The following is a 24428-nucleotide window of genomic DNA, read 5'->3' on the forward strand; positions in this document are numbered from 1 at the left end:
GTAGTGTAGCTGGCAACGGACCTGAGGAGTGTGGCTCGGGCTTGTGACCAGGTGCGGCGACATCGACGGGCAAAAGCAAGTGCAGATGGGCAAGTAACCTCCTCCTCCTGGCTGGCAAATAGAGGAGGCTGGTATCCATAAACACATTGGAAAGGGGACATACCGATGGCAGAGCAGGTCAGAGAATTGTGTGCGTACTCCACCCATGTCAATTGCTGCGACCAGGAGTGGGGGTTGCGTGAAGTCATGCATCGCAGTGCCTTCTCGAGCTCCTGATTAGCCCGCTCTGACTGCCCATTGGATTGGGGATGGAATCCGGAAGTCAGACTGACTGTGGCTCCCAGCAGGTGACAGAACTCCTTCCAAAAAGCGGAGGAGAATTGTGGACCACGGTCAGAAACTACATCCTTTGGCAGTCCGTGGATCCGGAAGACGTGTTCCAGGACCACCTGGGCGGTCTCCTTGGCGGTTGGGAGCTTGGGGAGGGGAATGAAGTGTGCCATCTTGCTGAAACGGTCAACGATGGTGAGAATGACGGTCATGCCACTTGAAGGGGGCAGCCCCGTGACAAAGTCAAGGGCGATGTGAGACCAGGGACGTCTGGGCACAGGCAGGGGCTGCAGCAATCCGGCTGGGGGCTGGCAGGACGACTTGTGTTGGTTGCAGATGGGGCAGGCTTGGACGAATTCCCGTACATCCTTCCTCAGAGAGGGCCACCAGAACCTCTGGGCGAGCAGGTTGTAAGTGCGGGTGGAGCCAGGGTGACAAGCTAGGCGGGAGTCATGTCCCCACTGAACGACCTGGGACCTCAGGTCTTCGGGGACAAAAAGGCGGTCAGCTGGGCAAGTGCTGGGACCTGGCTGGTTACGGAGAGCCTCCAGCACCTGTTCCTCAACAGCCCAGGTCAGAGCTGCAACGATGCAGGGACTTGGCAGAATCGACACAGGGTCCTTGGAGGGGGTGTCATCCTTCTGGAATTGACGGGAGAGGGCGTCTGGCTTGGTGTTGCGTGATCCAGGCCGGTATGACAGAGTGAAATTAAACCTGGTGAAGAACAGGGCCCAGCGGGACTGCCTGGAGTTCAACCGTTTGGCCGTGCGGATGTACTCCAAGTTCTTATGATCGGTCCAAACGAGAAATGGAATGGTGGACCCCTCCAGCCAGTGACGCCACTCCTCCAAGGCAAGCTTCACAGCCAGCAGCTCACGGTTCCCTATGTCGTAATTGCACTCAGAGGGGGACAACCGACGTGAGAAAAAGGCACAGGGATGGAGCTTCCTATCCTCCGCAGCCCACTGAGAAATCACAGCACCAACTCCCACATCCGAGGCGTCCACCTCCACAATGAATTGCCGGTCCACATCAGGCATCTGGAGGATGGGAGCGGAGGTGAACCTCACCTTGAGGGTACTGAAGGCTTTGTCGGCTGCTGGGGTCCAGGTGAAGGGTTGCTTGGTGCTGGTTAGAGCAGTGAGAGGGGCAGCAACGGTACTGTAGTTCCGGATAAACTTCCTATAGAAGTTAGCAAACCCCAGAAACTGTTGCAGCTTCTTTCTGTTCTCCGGAACTGGCCATGAAGTGACTGCTGATACTTTGGCAGGATCCATTTGGATACTTCCCTCTGCCACTATGTACCCCAGGAAGGCCACTGTCTTGACGTGAAACTCACATTTCTCTGCCTTGGCGTAGAGGGAATTCTCCAGAAGACGATGAAGGACTTGCTGGACATGGCGGGTGTGTTCAGACAGGTTTCTGGAGTAGATTAAGATGTCATCCAGGTAAACGAAGACAAACTTGTTTAACATGTCCCGCAGTACATCATTCACTAGAGCCTGGAACACAGCAGGAGCATTGGTGAGGCCAAAAGGCATAACCAGATACTCGTAGTGGCCTGTTGGTGTATTGAATGCGGTTTTCCATTCATCTCCCTCCCGGATCCGCACTAGGTGGTAAGCGTTTCTGAGATCCAACTTGGTAAAAACAGTGGCTCCCTGGAGCAACTCAAAAGCAGAGGTGAGCAGAGGCAGAGGGTAACGGTTTTTCACTGTGATGTCGTTGAGTCCCCTGTAGTCGATGCAGGGGCGAAGAGATCCGTCCTTCTTCCCCACAAAGAAGAAGCCAGCACCAGCAGGAGATGAAGATGAACGGATTAATCCTGCGGACAGAGAGCCATTGATGTAGTCCTCCATGGACTTTCTTTCAGGAGCAGACAACGAATAAAGACGACCCCTTGGAGGAGCTGTTCCAGGGAGGAGGTCGATGGCACAGTCGTACAGTCGGTGAGGGGGCAGAGATGTGGCTCTTGCTTTGTTAAACACCTCTCTGAGACCATGGTAGCATTCTGGGACATTGGAGAGGTCAGGAGCGGAGTTAGTAGGTACTGGCCGAGGGGGTAGTGCGGCAGCAAGCAGGCAGGTTCGGTGGCAGTCCTCTCCCCACTCCCTGATCACCCCGGTCACCCAGTCGAGCTGAGGGTTGTGCCGGCGGAGCCATGGGTAACCCAGGATGAGGGGTTGGCCTGGAGAGGGGAGCAGGTGAAACTGGATAGTTTCTTGATGGTTTCCGGACAGACCCATCGAGACCGGGGCCGTGACATGAGTGACCGATCCGAGTAAGTGTCCGTCCAGTGCCCGGGCAGGAATAGGAGGTGTCAAACGGAGGTTCTCCAGTCCCAGTTGGCGTGCCAGCTTGATGTCCATTATGTTGGCTTCGGCGCCAGAATCCACCAGAGCAGCCAGGGTGTGAGTTGAGTCAGAGAGGCGGAGGTGAACTTGCAGCAGGGGTTTGCGGTCGGAGGACTGGATGGTCATTGAACTCAACCGGACTCCCCCTATGCCCGGTGAGCTTCGGCCCTTTAAAGGGCAGGTTACCACACGATGTCCATCACCTCCACAATAGAGGCAGAGGTTTGAGGTGAAGCGGCGCTGGCGCTCTGCAGGAGTGAGGGAGGCTCGCCCAATCTCCATAGGCTCAGACTGATCAAGCTGACCTGGGTGAGTGGCAGTAGATGACAGGAGCCCAGTCGGATCTCTCCGAATGCCGGTAGTAGGTGGACCTTGGCGCCCCCTCTCACGACGACGGGTCTGTATCCTTCTGTCGATCCTGACAGTCAGTGCGATGGCTTCATCAAGAGTGGAAGGCAGTTCATGGGAGACCAACTCGTCCTTGATATAGTCAGCCAAACTATGGAAGAACGCGTCCACCAACGATGGTGTGTTCCAAGAACTTCGTCTAGCCAGGGTTCGGAAGTCGATGGAATGGTCTGCGACTGTACGTCTGCCTTGTCGAATACTGAACAGTTCACGAGACGCCTCTGCGGTGGGTGAATCCAGGTCAAACACCTTCAGCATCTCCTCAGCAAACAGGTCGAAGGTTGCACATGCGGGGGTTTGACGTTCGAACTCTGCTGTTCCCCAGAGTCGAGCTCGGCCCGTCAGGTGAGTGATGGCATACCCAACTTTAGCCCCCTCCGTGGCGAAGGTCCTTGGCTGCAAGGAGAACTGAAGTCGGCAGCTAGTCAGGAATGGCCGGACCTGGGTTGAATCGCCGTTGAACCGCTCGGGGTTTCCAATCTTGGGTTCCGGAGCAGCGGCTGCAATGACCGGGGCAGGTAACTCGGGGGCTGGGCTGGTGGGCAGACTGGCTGGGGTAAGGTTGGTGAGGAGTTGAATGATCATGGCGAGTTGTTGTTGCTGCTGCTGGAACTGCTGCTCATGCTCATCGGTTTCCATGTCGGGGAAAGTGTGCGCTGAGTCCATAATGGTCAGATCGTACTGTCACGGTTCAGACAGACGACCAGAGGACCACAATTGCGTCACACCAGAAAGTTTATTAAACTTAAGGGAAAAGGGAAGTAGGGAGTGAATGAAGGCTCCAGGGGTAACAGGGATCCCGTCCAATGCGCTGGGTCTGTGCCCCCCCCAGTGGCAGCGATGCGTCCTATGAAGCCGGTGGTGGGTGGTCCAGAAGTCCTGGGGGGGGGAGACACAGACACAACAGGGCGGAATGAAACCAGGCAGCAGTACAGTTCAAGGGAAATCCAAAATACGTAGTAGCAAGGCAGAAGGCTGGTCAGAGTTACCGGGATTGAAGAGTAGTCAGGAGTCGTAATAGCAGAAGCAGGTCTGGATCTCCTGAGGCAGAAGAGTATCCAAAAAACAGGCAGGTCCGGGGTCACAAAACCAGGGTGAGCCAGAAGCGCGAGCAAACAGGTTCCGGGTGTGAGCTTTGCAGACGATCTGACACCGGAGAGCTGAAAGACAGGGCCTTAAATACTGGGAGAGGTAGTGGGTAATGCAGCGCAGCTGGCAGAGTAATTAGAGCAGAGCAGAGCAGGGACAGGTGGAGCTAGTTAGGCTGAGTAGAGAGAGTGGTGAGCAGAGTGGAAGAAAATTAAGGTGGTAACCCGGTGGAGTGAGAGGCCCATGACAAAATCCCTTTCTCAAAACAAGGTTCTGGGCTTACTGCCAAATTTCAGATACTGATAGTGAGGATTCGTTCAATCAGTCACTTGCATGAACACAGAAATGGGTTATTAGAAAAGCACAAACTTAAACATTTCCATCACAGAACCCATTTTTCTAAGAATGCGGAATGCTGATTTGTCATAGCTTTAAAAGGCTCTAGGTTATTTGATGTTGAAAAAAAAATCTGTGTTATTTGATGACTGTAAGACTATTCCCCTCCTTTAAACAATATTTGTTTCAAAGTCAATCCGTCATTGACTAAGACTAACCCCCTTGGCTTTCACATTGCACCATCCAGCTAACAGCACAGCTATGTCCTTGGCTAATATTGTTTGTGTACTGATGCTGTGCTCCCCACTGCTGTCTCCTCTCAGATTCCACAACATCGGGTTGCTGGTGCTGTTCCTCCACGACATCAATGACATCCAGCTGGAGTTCACCAAGCTCAATGTATACTTCAAGACCCGTGGAGGGGGCTACTACATCATCAACGACATCCTGTCCAACATGGGCTCTGTCAGCTTCAGCATCACCTGGTGAGGAGAGAGAAGACACACACAGACAAGCACCTGTAGTGTCGAGATAACGATGCTAATTATGCTGTGATGACAAGAAATGCGCTGACACTGTCCTTGATTATAATGGTTTATTACATCAAAGATTTCAGCGTCAATTTACAGACTCCTGCAGACATCTGGAGAACAACTGACCCAATCTCTAATATGTTATATTCTCTCCGTCCTTTGTTCCAACCATGGTATTTATAATATGTAACATGATATGGGTGGCCACCAATCCCTGGCCTCCACATAACAGACTTCCTTTGTTTTAGGGGGCCCCTATAGTAATGCTTTCCAGATGCTTCCGCAAGCTGAGTCAACTTCCTCTAACACACCATTTGCAAACGTCAGCAAAGTCATAAACTGTTTAGATACTACACACCAGTGTTGGGGAGTAGTGAACTACATGTAGTTCAACTAGTGATTTAACTACATTTTGCAGTAGCTTGGTGGTAATTGAACAAAATTCAAATCTTGGTAGTGTTTTCAGTAGTTCATTACTTGTTTTGCCATGTAGCGGTGTAGCTGACTGCTGGAACTACACACTACTTTATTTTTCAAATATAAAATAAAATATGGGTGAAGTAGGCAAGAACTTCCTTTCTTTTTCAGCATCACCCCTTTCTAATTCTCACTTGAAACATAGTTTTTGTGTTTAATATGCTAAATTACACATTCTGTTAACATCTTACTCCAGAGTGATCTGTTGTTGCGATTTGTAGTCTATGACATTTCAGATTTAGATATGATAATTTATCACGAAGTGAACGACTTTTTCAAAGTAACTTTAGTTTAGTAAACTATATTTTTCTTACGGGTAACTTTAGTGTAGCTTAACTTCTTCCCGTGTTAAGTAATTGGTAGATTGCAGGGCTCTACACTGCCCTTTTTTTTTTACAGGGAGCACATGTGCGCCTAAGTTGAAAAATGTAGGAGCACAATGAAAAATATTTGAGGTAACGAGCTGTTTTCTTTGTAGTAATGGTACATGCATGACATCATGAATCGGCGCTCAGTGTATTCTCCATGGCACTCAGTGAAGTGCGCTCAGTGAAGTAATCATTGCAACAATTATCATCTGGGTGATGCTTTTCTAGGTGCACTCGTACTCCTAAATAAAAATTCCAGGTCACACAGCAAAATATTTAGGGGCATATGCAAATAGTATGGTTGCACTGTAGAGCCCTGGCTTGGTAAACTATATGTTCAGAGTAGCTTCCCCAACACTGACAAGCACACACACATGCATGCCTGGGTAAACACACACACACACACACACCTGAGAGATAACAAGGGTGTTTGAAGCCCTAGACAATGGTAGTCTTTCTACCCTAAATCGTCTGAATAACACTGTTCCTCTGTGCAGGTTTTGGTTTCGTCTCTACTGGTTTCCTCTGAAGGTTCTGTACGCCACCTGTGTGTCCAGCCTCCAGTCCATCCCAAACATACCCTTCTACTTCTTCTTCAACTCCCTCCTCTTGGCACTCCTCTGCATGAATATCTACTGGTTTTTGGTGAGAGTTGTACCTCCATCTGCAGCAGGTCACACATCTCACAGTGGTGTGCACACATACTGTAGCTACCTCATTAGTCAGATGCTAGGTAAAACAAGACTAATCTAATTCAGATTTCAGCAACTGCTCACAGATTTGTGTTCCCAAGAAGTGAATAACATGTCTTGACAGTTTTATGCCCATTACCTGGTCTTCCCATTCATATTAGCCTAATCTGTCTAATGCCTCTGTCAGGGGTTGATACAAGCATTCAAAATAAACTGTACTGAATATGTGACATCAAACCTCTCTCCTCTCTAACCTCTGACCCCCATCCCCCCCCTCCCTCCCTACAGTATATAGTGGCATTTGTGGTGAAGGTCTTGACGGGGCAGATGAAGGATGTGAAAGACCTGAGGGAGTATGAGGGTGAGGACAGAGCCCAGAGGGCTGCAACCCTGCTTAAGGCCCAGCAGCAGATTAAAGATGCAGGACATCTCAACAATTCTGCTGAAACTCAGCAACTCAACAACTCTGTTGAAGGGTGAGGAAACACACAGTCACAGGCACACTACTTTACCACGCTCTATTCAACCTGTGTATATGAATCACCAAATGGTATGTATGTACAGTGGGGAGAACAAGTATTTGATACACTGCCGATTTTGCAGGTTTTCCTACTCACAAAGCATGTAGAGGTCTGTAATTTTTATCATAGGTACACTTCAACTGTGAGAGACGGAATCTAAAACAAAAATCCAGAAAATCACATTGTATGATTTTTAAGTAATTAATTTGCATTTTATTGCATGACATAAGTATTTGATACATCAGAAAAGCAGAACTTAATATTTGGTACAGAAACCTTTGTTTGCAATTACAGAGATCATACGTTTCCTGTAGGTCTTGACCAAGTTTGTACACACTGCAGCAGGGATTTTGGCCCACTCCTCCATACAGACCTTCTCCAGATCCTTCAGGTTTCGGGGCTGTCGCTGGGCAATACAGACTTTCAGCTCCCTCCAAAGATTTTCTATTGGGTTCAGGTCTGGAGACTGGCTAGGCCACTCCAGGACCTTGAGATGCTACTTACGGAGCCACACCTTAGTTGCCCTGGCTGTGTGTTTCGGGTCGTTGTCATGCTGGAAAACCCAGCCACGACCCATCTTCAATGCTCTTACTGAGGGAAGGAGGTTGTTGGCCAAGATCTCACGATACATGGCCCCATCCATCCTCCCCTCAATACGGTGCAGTCGTCCTGTCCCCTTTGCAGAAAAGCATCCCCAAAGAATGATGTTTCCACCTCCATGCTTCACGGTTGGGATGGTGTTCTTGGGGTTGTACTCATCTTTCTTCTTCCTCCAAACACGGCGAGTGGAGTTTAGACCAAAAAGCTCTATTTTTGTCTCATCAGACCACATGACCTTCTCCCGTTCCTCCTCTGGATCATCCAGATGGTCATTGGCAAACTTCAGACGGGCCTGGACATGCGCTGGCTTGAGCAGGGGGACCTTGCGTGCGCTGCAGGATTTTAATCCATGACGGCGTAGTGTGTTACTAATGGTTTTCTTTGAGACTGTGGTCCCAGCTCTCTTCAGGTCATTGACCAGGTCCTGCCGTGTAGTTCTGGGCTGATCCCTCACCTTCCTCATGATCATTGATGTCCCATGAGGTGAGATCTTGAATGGAGCCCCAGACCGAGGGTGATTGACCTTCATCTTGAACTTCTTCCATTTTCTAATAATTGCGCCAACAGTTGTTGCCTTCTCACCAAGCTGCTTGTGTCAGAGAATGTGCTGATGTGGATGCGGTGGTGAGTCAATCGCAGGACACAGAGGATCAGTAAAGCGTCTTTAATAAACTTGTAAATAGACACAAAAAGAAACGGCCTCAAACACAGGAGGCGAACAAAATACGTGCAGTGCGTAAAACACTAAACTAAGACAAGGCACCGAACCTACAACACACGACATGTGGAACAATAACACACAACTACAAAACATAACACAGGGAAACTTATAGGTGACATAATCAGGACAGAATACGACACAGGTGCACTAAACTAGACATGACCAAACAAACATCGAAAACATCAAACGGTGGCAGCTAGTACTCCGGGGACGACGAACGCCGAAGCCTGCCCGAACAAGGAGGAGGAGCAGCCTCGGCGGTATTCGTGACAGCTTGCCTATTGTCCTGTAGCCCATCCAAGCCTTGTGCAGGTCTACAATTTTATCCCTGATGTCCTTACACAGCTCTCTGGTCTTGGCCATTGTGGAGAGGTTGGAGTCTGTTTGATTGAGTGTGTGGACAGGTGTCTTTTATACAGGTAACGAGTTCAAACAGGTGCAGTTAATACAGGAAATGAGTGGAGAACAGAAGGGCTTCTTAAAGAAAAACTAACAGGTCTGTGAGAGCCGGAATTCTTACTGGTTGGTAGGTGATCAAATACTTCTGTCATGCAAAAAAATGCAAATTCATTACTTAAAAATCATACAATGTGATTTTCTGGATTTTTGTTTTAGATTCCGTCTCTCACAGTTGAAGTGTACCTATGATAAAAATTACAGACCTCTACATGCTTTGTAAGTAGTGTAGTGTCGAGATAACGATGCTGAGATGCTGTGATGACAAGAAATCCGCTGACACTGTCCTTGATTATAATAGTTTATTACATCAAAGATTTCAGCGTCAATTTACAGACTCCTGCAGACATCTGGAGAACAACTGACCCAATCTCTAATATGTTGTTCCTTCCCGTCCTTTGTTCCAACCATGGTATTTATAATCTGTAACATGATATGGGTGGTTTCCCCATAAACCAATCCCTGGCCTCCACATAACAGACGTCCTCTGTTTTAGGGGGCCCCTATAGTAATGCTCTCCAGATGCTTCCGCAAGCTGAGTCAACTTCCTCTAACACACCATTTGCAAACATCAGCAAAGTCATAAACTGTTTAGACACTACATATTTCCCCCCTTCGAGACTAATTAAGTCTCGAAAACAAAAATAATAGGATTATGACAAATAACAATTTTTCTTATTGAGTAACTTTAGCAATAAACCAAAATGTATGGAGAGTAAACACATTTTTCTATGGAGTGTAAATACATTTCTATGAAATATGAACAAATCTTTATGGAGTGTGAGAGCGAAAAACCTGTCTGGCAGCTTTCTTTCCAAATATCCATCAATCAATCAAGACAGTAAAACTCTCTCACGGCCCCTCTGCCCCAGGCGACCACCTAAGTACTCCAGATCAATTCATAATTTTTTATCAATGCAATTTAAACTATGACGCAATTGAATACACATGAAAGCCTCAGAAAACAAAATACAATCAAAAATGTCCACATTCAGGCTGGTCGACCCATCGGACCCTCCTGTGGATTCTCTCTGTCCCTGCCTAGACCCAATATCCCTAAGCATCCACGAAATAAACAAAAACATCTGAGATCCCCACATGTACCCAACAACAGAAAACATAATTCTTCAAAAATTAATACAGAAAGAATATGACACAAATTATGTATTACACATGCAAATATGTCTATATATCATTGCAGACACTGGAATGTAGTCCACTACACTGCATCTCCTCAGCAGTGTCGACTTTCAATGAAACATCGATGATGGAATCTGAACATTTCCACACCTTCCTTGTTCCACTTCCTCCAGTCCATTCATGTTGTCCATGTTTGAGTATTTGAATCCCCTCTACACATTCCCCCATATGCTTCTGGAAGAAAATAAAACACCAACCAGTATCTTTTGCAAAACAACACATGCAAATTAAACATCAATATCAACAATAATATAAAAATGATATATAAAATGAATCACATTCCATTTCCCCCCTTTGATTCATAACAAAATACTAAATATCAAAATAATATGTAAAGCCATTTGAAAAATGATCGGATATTCAAAATGGATATCTATCCATCAATACTCCATCCAGTCCCACTTGTTTATCTCCATCTAGATCAGTAACAGTTAACAACGGCATCTGAGTGTTGTCTCCAGGCATCACAACTCCAACCCATCTCAATATCATAGCCTTCGCAAAAGTCAATAACAAAGTACAAAAGCAAAACATCACACACAGCGCTATAAGAGCTGCCACTAAAATCTGAACTATCACTGCTCCCACTGAGCCTAACTGATCTTGCAACCAAGCCTTCGCTGACCATCCAGCTCCTTCAGATCTACCAAACGCATCCCTTATATTCTTCAATGCATCTATAACACTAGTGATATTATCGGAACTATCGGGGATCAAAGTATAACAATCATCCCCTGTCAAGTTCATAGCCAAACATAAGCCACCTTGTTTTGCTAAAATATAGTCAAGAGCCATGTCATGTTTCAACAGCGTCAGTCTGTGACTTCTTTGAGTATTTGACAGAAGGTTAAACCCTCTTATCGTTTCATTTGTAAAACCCTGCAAAGTATAGGTAATATTATCAATGTGATCTGCCAAAAATGTTACACCATACCATGGAAAAAGTCCAAGTCCCCACTTCTCTCCTAGACTTATCCTCCAATGGTAGGCTTCCAGACTATGAAATTTCGCCATGTCCCTTTTCACCCTATTTCCAAACCTAGACTCAGATTTATCTGTGTCCGGTGCTTCCCCTCTTTTAATGGTAAAAACCTCATATGGAAGCTTCAACATCGACATGTAACAACATCCTGTCCATCCATAGGGTAAGAATATATATGCTTTATCACCACAAACCCACCAAATATCTCAAAAATTCCCAATAGTCACATTGCCAGGCAAAAGCTGATCTTTCACCATCAAAGTCCTGCTCTTCTTACTAAATGGAACATAAAAAGTTATATTATATTTCTCATCTCTAACCTTACGTTCATGCTTACCCAAAGTCATCATATAATCATCACAACCTGATATTCCCATAAACATACCCTGTCCATCATATGTTTTATTTTAACAAAAACAGCTTTTAGCCCTCACGGGTTTCACCTCCAATGCTTCAGGAATCGCTGTTAACTGATTTTCCTTCCGATTTAACAAATTCACATAGGGTAAATAATTTAACCAAGAACACTTAAACCTAGGCCGAAACAAATGCTTCGGCAATGACATTATTATATCTGTTAATGATTGTTGCTGATACAACAGCCATGATAAAGCATAACATTGACACGTACTTGATAGAAGTTGAGCCACCGTCTCTAAGATTGAACCCCATGTGCCTGGTGCTGGAATTCTCAACAGACATGGACCCTCAAGATTCCTCACTGATCTTACAGAATGAGTTAACTGCTGGAACCATAGATTCCTACCTGCCCATCCATCTTTAATTTGCAAAACAGAAGAATCAAATCCATATGCCTTCCATTTAGTTTCTCTCTTCCCTAACGAGCGGTATTGATCAGATATATCTTCTGGTGTTCCATCAAAATTAAAGGACTCATCCTTTACCTCCAGGATAGTATTCTGCACTATTTCAGATGAATCTACATCATTCTCTACTACCATCTGCTCTCCTATTTCAACACTATCCTTACTACCATTCACAGCACTCTCCATCCGTATCATAAACTTCTGAGTCACTCTTACTACATCCTTTAGTTTCAGAAAAGTTGTTGTTGGTGTCTGTGTCACATTTCCCAAATTTGTTATTGCCGTCGTAACATTAATCTCTTTCAAAGTTACTGTTAAAATAGTTGCTTTAGTTGATGTATTAACACTCTTAATTATTTCCAGTGGGAAAGTGACAGATTTCCTCTGTGTATTATTTACTGTTGGAGTGGCTACTGTAATATACTGCTCCTGAACTCCTTTGGTGACTGTGGAAACTTCAACAGACTTTAAATCTTCCATCATAAGCGTCACCTTACGAGTTACATAGCCTTGTAACCAATCATTCTTAACCAGAACAAATTTTAACACTGGCTCTAAATAAGTACACATATATTCTCCCTGATCTTCCCATGTAACATTACGCAAAATAAGTGAGCAATCACTCATAACCCTCTTCCACTTCATATCGTTGTACAAAATATACTTCCTTTGACTAGATGAAACAGCTTCTACTTCTGGTCCTGATAACAACACTTCTTCTCCATAATTATCTCTCCACGTGGGAGGAATTTCACCACCCCCACCCCTCTCTCACATCTACAAGGAAGATGAGCTGTACCACCCATCCTAACCCTAATGACAGTCTTTTCTTCTAAAATTGGTGTTGGAGCGATTTTCTGAGGCGCCATTGTAATCAAATGTGATACATTTATAGCTTTAATAACTGTCAATGTTGAAAGAGTTGAATTGCTTCTCACTGTTGTTGTAATAGGCTGAAGTGTTGATGTCATTGTTGTTGATTCATCTATTTTCCCTACAGCTTGGAGCTCCTTACTTATATTTCCATCTATCACCACTAGTCTCACTACATTAACTCTCAGTCCCAACTCTAATCCCTCACTTTCAAACTGTGGATTATAAAAAATACATTTATAATCACCTTGATCCTCCTGCTGGGAATTGTACACATAGAGACTGCAAACACCCTCAATCTTCAGTCTTCTCTTATCATTCAGCAACGCATACATTCTCAATGCAACTGCTCCTAACAGATCTAAACTCCTGCCATAGCTATCTTCCAACTGAACTCTAAATTTCCCTTCACCACTGTTCTCTCTCGTGCACTGACATGGAAGCTGAGCTGACTGTCCTAGAGTTACTTCAACCCTAGTTTTCGTAACATTTTGGTCTGACTTTTCTCCTAACTTTTTCTAAATCCATTTCACTGATTTAGCCACAAAACTCTTTCCCACCATCTGAGGATATTTCGATCGGGTAGTCCCCACCTGCTTATGACTTCTTTACACAAGAACTTGGCAACCGATTGAGCATCTTTTCGCTTGGTTGGACAGGCCTCCTGCCATCGTGAAAATCTATCTACAACCACCAACATGTATCTTTTCCCATCAACTGGTTTTTATCATATTAACAAAGTCGATAACCAACTCACGCATAGGACCTCTCGGTGTAGGAATGTAACCAGGAATAACAGTCACACCCCTGCGAACATTATTTTTCAGACAGATTGTGCACCTGCCTATGACATAGTCAACCTGTTCAAGCAAATATGGTTCCCAAAAACCATACTCCTTTGTGATCTTTCTCCTAACCTCCCCCCTTGCAACATGAGCTAACCCATGTGCTTCCAAAATCATCAGACCTAATAGGTCTAGAGGCGCTACTATCAAACCCTCATGGTTTCTCCAAAGACAACAAAGGATTGTTACTCTGAGGATTTTTTTTATTGTCTTCAAAACATCGGTACGAAAACAGCTTTCTCTGCTTCTGTCATCATTTCTCCTATTTGCTTTTGCTCATAGCCTTCAGAAACCAACAAGGTCACATGTGTCACACTCTTCTCAATCTCCAATTCTTTATCCAGATAATCGTCTGTGTTTATCTTCATAGCTGCTCCTTGTGGTCCTAAAATTATGCAACATGAGCTGAGTTGAACTTTCTTTGGTTGATTACTCAACCATTCCTCTGAGTTCGATTGGGCAGCATTCTTGAAATACTTGAGCGTATAATGAAATGGATATTCCAGAAGCCTCGCATCTGGCATATTTGCCACAATGAATTTCTCCCATATCTTAGCCTGCTTCAAAAAATATTCACTGAGATTTCCAATCCAGAATACTGTAGAAGAATCCATCTCTGTCATCATCAACAATTGGTAAACCTTTTCCTTTGGCACTTCTACCAGCCGTCTGGTGTACATTTTATTTTACAGTTTAACTTACACAATGCATCTCTTCCCAACAATGCAATAGGTGTATGTTCTGATACCAGTATGGGTATTGTAATTTTCTGATTTTCATAGCAGAGCTCAATTGGTTCCGTAAGAGGATTCAGCTGTTTCACTCCCTCAAATCCCATTGTCCTAATTAGTTGATTGGACATAGGGAGATGTGTAGCATCTTCAGGCCCAACACAGATAAAAGCAGCTCCGCTATCCGCCATCACTTCCAATGGTCGGTTGTTTATTTTCACCTCAATTGTTGGATCTTTTTCCGGTCCTGATGCTACCAGCTGACCCCCCCCCTTTCGGATCTTCTCGGCACCCCTAGAATCCTTGCTCCAGGCCCCTATAAGGGTTCACCTGTCCTCCAGATGATCTTGACTTGCCCCTGTATCTTCCTCTGAAATTCCCTCTGGTGTTTCCTCCTTGCCCATTACACTCACAGCAAAGTCACCAACCTGTCCACAATTATAACACACTTCTGAAGATTGCTGGAAGTATGGCTTAAATCTTCCTCCTCTTCCTCTTCCTAAGCCTTCTCGTCCTCTTCCTCTCCAATTCTGTGTCTGTCCAGAAACTGTCTATGAATATGAAACAACTTGTACCACTAGTTGTGGCTGGTACAATTGCGGTTGGAACTGGTCCAGTTGAAGCTGTGGCAGTGATTGTTGATTTGGTGCACACTGATTCTGCATAACCAAAGCTTGTTTCTTCTCCTTCTTATTCTCCACCAGTTGTATTTGATTGAGTTTTCTGAGAGTTTCTTGGTCCTGTTCTTTCTGGTTGTGTTCCTTTTTCCTGTAAAAATGTCTTCCATACCTGGAATCCCAAGGAGAATAGCCAAAAGTCTCTTAATGTCTCCTATGGCAGATTGTGTTCCCACCGTAATTTCTTCCAATTTTGAAATCCAAGGATATGCTCCATCTTGAAGAGTAGGCAGCTTCTCAAGTATATCTGACATATCGGTATTCTACAAAGGCTTATACTCCAGGTTCTGTCCTCAAATTATCACTGGCATCGTCTTCTTACTTGTGCACTCTTTTCTTGTAGGATAACATCCTCTTGAACATGAAGCACCTTTAATCTCCAAATCTTCATCGCTTTCTCCATCTTCACTTTCATCAGAGATCGAATCTCTTGTATTCTTCTCCTTCCAACTTCCATTACCCCTTCTTTCCTCTCTGGCCAACCTCCATCTGATCACAGGGTCATATCCACCCATGATCTCTTCTGAATCACTCTGATCATCATCATCATCATCATCATCTTCAAGTTCCATCCTCCTGAACCTCACTCCACCCTTAGTTTCCAGACATCTCGTTTTCTTCTTACTTTTGGAGTTTGGATTCATCTTTATGGTCGTTTCTGCTTGTCCTCTCTCTATTATTTGTTCATCTTCATCTCTGATGCAATAATCACCCTCCTGAATGATCACTGGAAGCTGAGGATAGACGTCCTTAAACTCTACTTCTTTCTCGTAAGGTGGGGGTCTTTTTGCTGAATCCGTATGTGAGAAAGGTGTATTGACTTCTGCCATTAGTTTTTCTGTCACCTTCACCTTTTTTTGCCATTTTCTCTATACCTCTGTTTCTTTGATCGTTGGTATCTTTTATCTGTTTTTGTCCTTAATTTTCAAACAGCTTAAGAACACCCAGCTCTCTTTGTCTCTTTTCTTTACGATGTTCCCTTTTTTTTCCCCTTCTTTTGATCTGCCTTATAAATTGACACAAGCATTTTCATTATGTTGATGACGTCAGGGTTAAGAGTCCCTTCCACTGGCCATGGTTGTTCAATGTCAGGCCAACGTTTATTCCATTTTCCAGATAACCTTGCAATACCATTAACTAGAGGATTACTATTTTCTACTACATCAACAGGAGTAATTACTTTCATAGTTTTTATGTCCTTTTTCCCAATTGTAACAACTCTTCTATATTCCTTTATTGTGAATTATTTTATTATTATTATTATTTTAAACCAATTAATTTGTAAACCAAAAAATACTTTAGACTATGTAGCTTATGTTTCCCTCCCTTCCCCCCCAAATTAATTAATTAATTAATCAATTAATTAATCAATTAATCAAATAATTTATCAATATATCTATTTATTTGTATTAATTAATTTTATTTATTTATTTTAATTTTATTTTATCTTATTTTACCAAATTATTGATTAGTGGCAATCTTACCACATCCGATCAGGAAAAGTAAATGAAAGTAGTCAACTTCAGAGCAATCCAAAAAAGAAAGACCTGTAATCCAGCAACACTACAGCACTCACAAACCAATTACTTAATAAGCACCCAATTACCTTAATTTTACAGAATAATGTCAGTGCTGGATTTCCAACATAACTCTAATCAAACCAACTCATGCACAAAAAACTCCAATGTGCAATTCTTAATTACATCAATTGATCAGTCTGTTGCCAAGTCCTTGTTAAATTGTCACAACATGAAATATGCTAGGCACACACAATATCCTCTATGGGAAGTAAGTTTTGTGAACAGAACAGTACTAGCCTTGATTGGACTGGATCCGTGGCAGCACACACTGTCGCGTGACGCACTCGTCAGCACCTCCTCTCTCTCTCTGTCTCCTCCTTCTCGTCTCTCATATCACAGGAGAACAAAGAACACAGACAATAATTTAGTATTTTATGCATACCTATGTTCACATTCGCGCTAAGAAATACGCAAACAGCTTAACTCAGGAATATTATAAATAGCTCAATAACATTTTATTTTATTTATAATTAATCCGTCAACATATCTCTCATTTATAAATTCAATAGATCTCAATCAAATAGTTTCATCGTTAAGCAACAGCCGATTTAACAAACAGAATACTTTATTCGTATGTAAGTCTCCCCCTCCTTCTCTGTCTGCATGTCACAGCAGCTCAGTGCAGGCAGGGGAGTGGCATATTTGCTCTACGTAACTCATAAAATCCCACGCATGCGTAGTTCATTCACCAATGTGATTTCAGAGTGAGAAGAGCTCCCAAGCAGCTCTCTTCAAGCTAAACAACAGAAGGTAGACAGACCAGCTGTCCCTCCGTTATTTCCCCAACACAGACAAACAGTAACACTTAATAGAACTCGCAAACCAACACAGAACATAGAACACAAATCCTACTTTGAAGTTTCTTAACTTCACTTATCCTAATCTGCAGATTTATTGTTATTTTCTTATCCATTACAAAACATCTCTATACACTCTTAAAATCCTCCCTGTAGGCTCATAATCTTTTACCAGTTATTAAATGTTCTCTTTTTATAGAGACTCATAAGATTTTAACCTTAACTAACATATTTCCTTACAAAAAACTAAAACCCCTGTTGTCATAGCCTTAGTCGACACACAGCAGAGACCTCCCCTTTTTCCCCCACACACGCACAGGCTCTCTTTCACACACACACACACACAATTCAAGAGGAATGTATCCGTTCCTACGGTCCTCTAAAGCATGCTACCGTCGTTCCTTATTTCTCATAGTTCCTTCCTAAATTTCTGCTACCACGAGTTTGCAGATATCCAATGAGAGGTTACATCGAACATATACCTCGTCAACTATATGTCGAGGGGTAACTTGCAACCGAATGTATCTACCACAAACACCAGTTCCCAGAACTGACCTTAAAAATCAACCTAGTGAGTTTTCAGGATTTTCGGCCCATCCTAATGATCGCCTCGTTTGAGGGCTTCCATAGATCAACGACGTCCTAATTAGTATACATTTTTCCTTAGTTCCTGGCCTTATTCCTTCATTCTATTCTTTTTCAATTTTATTCAAGCCAAATATCCCTGTGCCCAGTGTTATCAATTCCTATAGACACTCCCCCCTGTTGTTTTGCGTTGTTTTCAACGCAAACAAATTTAGAAATTTAGAACGGATTCTCATCACACAGCAAATAACAGCAAAGCGCACACGCAAGTTCTTAACGGTGCAGTCATTCAACGCACACACACGGACACACAAACTGACCAGTGCCCAAAGTGGTGAGAAAACTCACCCTTATCTGCCGGACTCTGGAGCGAGAGTCAGCTCGGCGCCCATGATGCAACGTTGAAACAGACGCAACACGTCCAAAATACCTCGTCGCCATTAATGTAGTGTCGAGATAACGATGCTGAGATGCTGTGATGACAAGAAATCCACTGACACTGTCCTTGATTATAATAGTTTATTACATCAAAGATTTCAGCGTCAATTTACAGACTCCTGCAGACATCTGAAGAACAACTGACCCAATCTCTAATATGTTGTTCCTTCCCGTCCTTTGTTCCAACCATGGTATTTATAATCTGTAACATGATATGGGTGGTTTCCCCATAAACCAATCCCTGGCCTCCACATAACAGACTTCCTCTGTTTTAGGGGGCCCCTATAGTAATGCTCTCCAGATGCTTCCGCAAGCTGAGTCAACTTCCTCTAACACACCATTTGCAAACATCAGCAAAGTCATAAACTGTTTAGACACTACAGTAGGAAAACCTGCAAAATCGGCAGTGTATCAAATACTTGTTCTCCCCACTGTATTATGTATGCTAAATGACTAAAATGTAAATGTACAAATATTACCTTGAATGTTTTACTGTACTGAAGTCATGCCACAACCATACACTATACAGACACCTCATCTCCAGGTGACAAATGCTTTCCAAAACATCCAGAGAGAAGGTTTTTGTCAGGCAAACCTTAAGAGAGAGAATGACTCAGTAAACTCTGGTAAACCTGATACTCATCCTGGGGTATCTCAGCTGGATGGGTCTCAATTCTAACTTATGTCCCTGTCCACTTGACCCAAGTTGTGTCCAAGTTATTCTCTTCCCTCGCCCCGGTCCCTTCATATCTGGATTCTGCAACAAGGAAGGGCTAGAGGCTAGGGTAGGGGAAGGATAGGCTTTGCGTTGTTATTATTAGCGGCTTGTGTCTATTTTAATATCGAGGAATATTTCCCTTACTCTGTTCATAGGAGTAAGAACATGAATTTGTGCATGAGTCAGAAATAATGCGGTGCAATCAGCTGGAAGATGGTGTCCCTTTTTAGTCAGAGTCAGTGGAGGAAAGGGAGAGCGGAGGGACGTTGAGAGGCGGACCCTCAGTCTGCTACTCTCTCTCTCCACTGAGACTGACCATCGGACGCAAGCACCATCAGCCCAGTAAAATAAATACAAAATGTCCCGAACAACAATGTATAGGGCAATTCAAGCAAAGCCAATATGCAGTGATAATGTGTTGGGCCTATAGCTTACTGCGCAAACCTCATTGTTACAGTATACTGTTTTTAATAGGTTAATGTTGCATAGGCTTACGTTTTTTAAGTCATGTAAAAAAAAAATATATATATATATGAGCGGTAGATCACAGCTTGCGATTTGACTCAGAAAGTGATCTTGACTCAGAAAGTGATCTTGACTCAGAAAGTGATCTTGACTCAGAAAGTGATCTTGACTCAGAAAGGTTGGTGACCACTGCTTTAGAGTCAGGCACATACTCACGAACAAAAAACCTTCTCTAGTTACATCCCATTTGGTTAACGACAACAGAGGAAGGTAAGTTAAAATGTTATTGCTTAGTTACAGCTCCGGCAGAGACCTACATACAGTATAACTGTCTAGATGGTAAGAATAAGTGTTTGTTTTTGGTTGACCACTGGGCTAGAGACTAGGCTAGAGGAAGGACGGGCTACAGGCTAGGAGAAGGACGGGCTAGAGGCTAGGGGAAGAGTGGGCTAGAGGCTAGGAGGACGGGCTACAGGCTAGGAGAAGGACGGGCTAGAGGCTAGGGGAAGAGTGGGCTAGAGGCTAGGAGAAGGACGGGCTACAGGCTAGGAGAAGGACGGGCTAGAGGCTAGGGGAAGAGTGGGCTAGAGGCTAGGGGAAACGGGCTAGAGGCTAGGAGAAGGACGGGCTAGAGTCTAGGGGAAGAGTGGGCTAGAGGAAGGACGGGCTACAGGCTAGGAGAAGGACGGGCTAGAGGCTAGGAGAAGGATGGGCTAGAGGCTAGGGAAAGGACGGGCTAGAGGCTAGGAGAAGGATGGGCTAGAGGCTAGGGAAAGGACAGGCTAGAGGATAGGGGAAGGATGGGCTAGAGGCTAGGGGAAACGGGCTAGAGGCTAGGGAAAGGACGGGCTACAGGCTAGGAGAAGGACGGGCTAGAGGCTAGGGGAAGAGTGGGCTAGAGGCTAGGGGAAACGGGCTAGAGGCTAGGAGAAGGACGGGCTAGAGGCTAGGGGAAGAGTGGGCTAGAGGAAGGACGGGCTACAGGCTAGGAGAAGGATGGGCTAGAGGCTAGGAGAAGGATGGGCTAGAGGCTAGGGAAAGGACGGGCTAGAGGCTAGGAGAAGAACGGGCTAGAGGCTAGGGAAAGAGTGGGCTAGAGGCTAGGGGAAACGGGCTAGAGGCTAGGAGAAGGACGGGCTAGAGGCTAGGGGAAGAGTGGGCTAGAGGAAGGACGGGCTACAGGCTAGGAGAAGGACGGGCTAGAGGCTAGGAGAAGGACGGGCTAGAGGCTAGCGAAAGGACGGGCTAGAGGCTAGGAGAAGGACGGGCTAGAGGCTAGCGAAAGGACGGGCTAGAGGCTAGGAGAAGGACGGGCTAGAGGCTAGGGAAAGGACGGGCTAGAGGATAGGGGAAACGGGCTAGAGGCTAGGGGAAACGGGCTAGAGGCTAGGGGAAAGACAGGCTAGAGCCTAGGGGAAGGACAGGCTACAGGCTAGGGGAAGAACGGGCTAGAGGCTAGAGGAAGGAAGGGTTCCTGGAGAGCTACTGTCCTGTAGGTTTTCACTCCAACCCTATTCTAGCACACCTGATTCTAACAATCAGCTGGTTGATAAGATGAATCAGGTTAGTTACAACTGGGTTTGGAGCGAAAACCTACAGGAGGGTAACTCTCCAGGAACAGGGTTGGAGAGCCCTGGGCTAGAGGCTGGGCTAGGGGAAGGAAGGGCTAGGAGAAGGAAGTAGGGGCTGTTTTTGGACCAGGCTGACCTGTAGACAACCATTCATCACACCGTAAACCTCATGCCTAAAATGAGCGCTTTCCAAACTACCCCTACGCACTTCAGTGTGTGCAGATCTGAAATAACCAGATACAGTAGGTATGATCAATATGGCAGACTTCAGTAGAAAAAATTGTCAACTTTTTAAATGAAATACATTGATGAATATCGTTGTTCCGGTCCATCCTTGGGTGTAGCTGTCCTCCTCCCTCTTCTCGGAATTCTGCGTAGTATTCCTTTAAGCCGGTGGTGCCATCATTATATCATCATTATATTGCTATCTGAAGATTGCCAGATTACTATTGCTATCTGAAGATTGCCATCCACACACCCTGTTAAACCTCCAGTGAGCTCTCCCGTAGAGGAAGTGCCTCTGCTTTAGCGTGACACACATGGATCTGTTCACTGTCTCCTCTTGTAACCCCAGTAACCTGTGCTTTGTCAGTCCACCCAGTACGACCTCAGACCTGCAGCAGCAGCAGATCTCCTGTGTGTTGGCCTTGTCTTGTGTAGCACAGATAGAGAGGATCAAAGAGTTGCACTTATTGAGGTGTGCTTATGCCCTGCACTTTTTTTTTTTTTACCTTTATTTAACTAGGCAAGTCAGTTAAGAACAAATTCTTATTTACAATGACGGCCTACACCGGCCAAACCCGGACGACGCTGGGCCAATTGTGCGCCGCTCTATGGGACTCCCAATCACGGCCGGTTGTGATACAGCCTGGAATCGATGCAGTGCCTTAGACCACTGCGCCACTCGGGAACCCTTATCAGGTGCCCTTGAACACCCGTGATATCTTTTTGATATTACCATGTGTACATAGCCGATCACCTTTTCTCTAGCTGACGATTGGCTATTTTTCTTCTTCTCTCCTCTCCTTTCTTCTCACAGGAAGCACTTGCAGAACGGGATCACCAAGGAGAAGCATCTATAATGGCCTCTCTAGCTCCACCTCCTGGCACTTAACTCTGAATGCAAGCAACGCTAGGCAACCTAGATTTAGGTCTAAGTGATTTGCAGAAAGGATGAAAAAACATCAAGTGATAATTTTGTCATTGTTTTATTATTATATCACTGTGGATGTTATTTCAGGGGACCTGTGTCTTATATTAACATTAGATTTGAAGAAAAAGTAAGGTGTGAGTTATGTTAATGTCCTTTCGTGTAGCCTACCGGGGCATTTAGAAGTCATGTAAGGTCTAACAAACACAAGACAAGGTTGAGCTCTTGATTTTTAGACGTCTAGGCTAGACCCATAAAAACGAGATAACGTGCACACGTTGGAGGACAGGGCTCTATTCAATCTGTGTCGCTGAAGCGTTACAGATTGCGAGACAGAAATGTAAAGGTAATTTTTGATTGAGCCGACATATGCAGAGTTTACCGTGAATGCACTCTGCTAAACGTTGCCTTTAAATTTCAATCACAATGTAATGCTGACTTCCGCAATACCGATCGATTAGAGCCCCTAAAGCAATCACACAGTCACCATGTCAAGGTCCTTTCTAGTATACAGAGACCTGGATCTGAATTTTTAAAGAGCGTTCCTCTAAAAGCCTAGTGTCTTTTTTTGTTTATACCCCCTCTTATTCCAGGAGTGAAGGCTAAAATACTAAAGGGAAGTATTGCATCATGTCACCATCGTGGGTGAGTGAGTGCATGTTAGGGGCTAGTTTTGTTTTACAAACATGTATTGATTTTCTTATCATTGCACAGGTTGATAGTGACCACATATACATTCCCTCAGCCTGACCTGCAATATTGGAAGACCCACGTCGGCGTAGTATTGATGTGTCTTTTAAATGTGAATGACTTGTGAACCGATTTTTTAGCTGTCGATAAATAGGCATTGGAAATATTGCTTGCATTCCTGTATGGAAAATGCATTGTCACATTTTCTGTTTTTTTTTAGCAACTGTTGGCGCACTGAAATCAAGGCATACAAGCTGATAGCTGGTTAATGACAGCTGATGTAGCTAAAATTGATTATGTTGAGTATCATCCTTATGATTTCGTTGAAGATATGGATTTGAATAATCAATTGGTGGTGCTTGTCAGGTTCACAGAAAAATGTAAGCAAATGGCCTTTACGTGTGTAAAATAAGATACAAATCAAATATGAAAAACATAAATGCAGATATGGTATTCAGGAATGCATGACATTGCAATGGTTTTGGAATATGCTATGAAGTCATAAAATAAAACCCCACAAATTAAGAAAACTACAAACTATGTCATCTTAACCTTTATCAATGTGCAGAACTCATCTTAAAAAAGTTAAGTAATTAGAGCAGACCATCACACGAATGTGCCCCTGGTTGTGTGTGCCGCAACTCTCCCGTTTTTTTCTTTGCTGTGCCTGTGACATAGGGGGGTGCTGTCCTTTTCGATCAAATTCAACCTCTTTCATTTTGATGAACAGTATGCTTGTGCTGGAACAGGCCACAGATGTCGGCAGGTAGAAGTGTCCATAGTTGTTGATGTGTCTTCCAGTCCCCAGCACTAGCTACCACTAGTGCCAGTGCCTGGGATTACCTAGTTTTGATATTACATTCAAACATTATCATTATAGATCATTTTAATTGCTGCTGTTTCTGAAAACACTGTTTGTAATCCAGTCGTCTGTCCCTTTTCCTGTGTATGTGTCGGTTAATGGTTTGTACAGATGATGTGCCCTGCCTTCTACCATGGTACTGTCCACAAAGGTGTGCGCACTTTCCCTCCACCTCTGTCCAGCTCTCTCCTAGTCGGTCTGTCCTCTCCACCACAGACAAACACCACCAACAACCAGATTGGCTTTGTGAGGTGAAACTACTCACAGCAAATTCCCTCTGTTCAAGAAACAGTATACTCCCACATCCCCTTAAAAAAAAATACATTTCTGTCAGAAAGACTAAGGTTATAGAGTAGTAATCAGTCGTTTTGTAAGTTTTATTTTGAGGCAGATTTGGCAGTTCATTGTGACTAGCATTGAATGCAAAAGTCAATCCACGGTTCAGGATGAAAATGTGGAAACATTTTGTGGAAGTATGATTCTATGCATTTCCTTTGATAGTTGCATTAATGCTTTAAGAATGTGCCAAAAATGTTGATCTTTATCATGAGA

General features: G+C 44.4%; 1 protein-coding gene across 1 annotated transcript in view; it reads left to right on the forward strand.

Moving 5' to 3' along the window:
• Nucleotides 1-22316, forward strand: part of LOC311137336 (ceramide synthase 1-like) — a 72558-nt gene extending 50242 nt beyond the window's left edge. Inside the window, exons 4-7 of the mRNA XM_084171780.1 lie at nucleotides 4841-5002; nucleotides 6393-6540; nucleotides 6876-7063; nucleotides 22214-22316. Of these exons, the coding sequence (XP_084027906.1) occupies nucleotides 4841-5002; nucleotides 6393-6540; nucleotides 6876-7063; nucleotides 22214-22256 (541 nt within the window). The 3' untranslated portion in view covers nucleotides 22257-22316. The remainder of the gene's footprint in view (nucleotides 1-4840; nucleotides 5003-6392; nucleotides 6541-6875; nucleotides 7064-22213) is intronic.
• The last annotated feature ends 2112 nt before the right edge of the window (nucleotides 22317-24428 follow it).

This window comes from Coregonus lavaretus, assembly GCF_964263955.1.
Source record: "Coregonus lavaretus genome assembly, chromosome: 11".
Classification (NCBI taxonomy): domain Eukaryota; kingdom Metazoa; phylum Chordata; class Actinopteri; order Salmoniformes; family Salmonidae; genus Coregonus; species Coregonus lavaretus.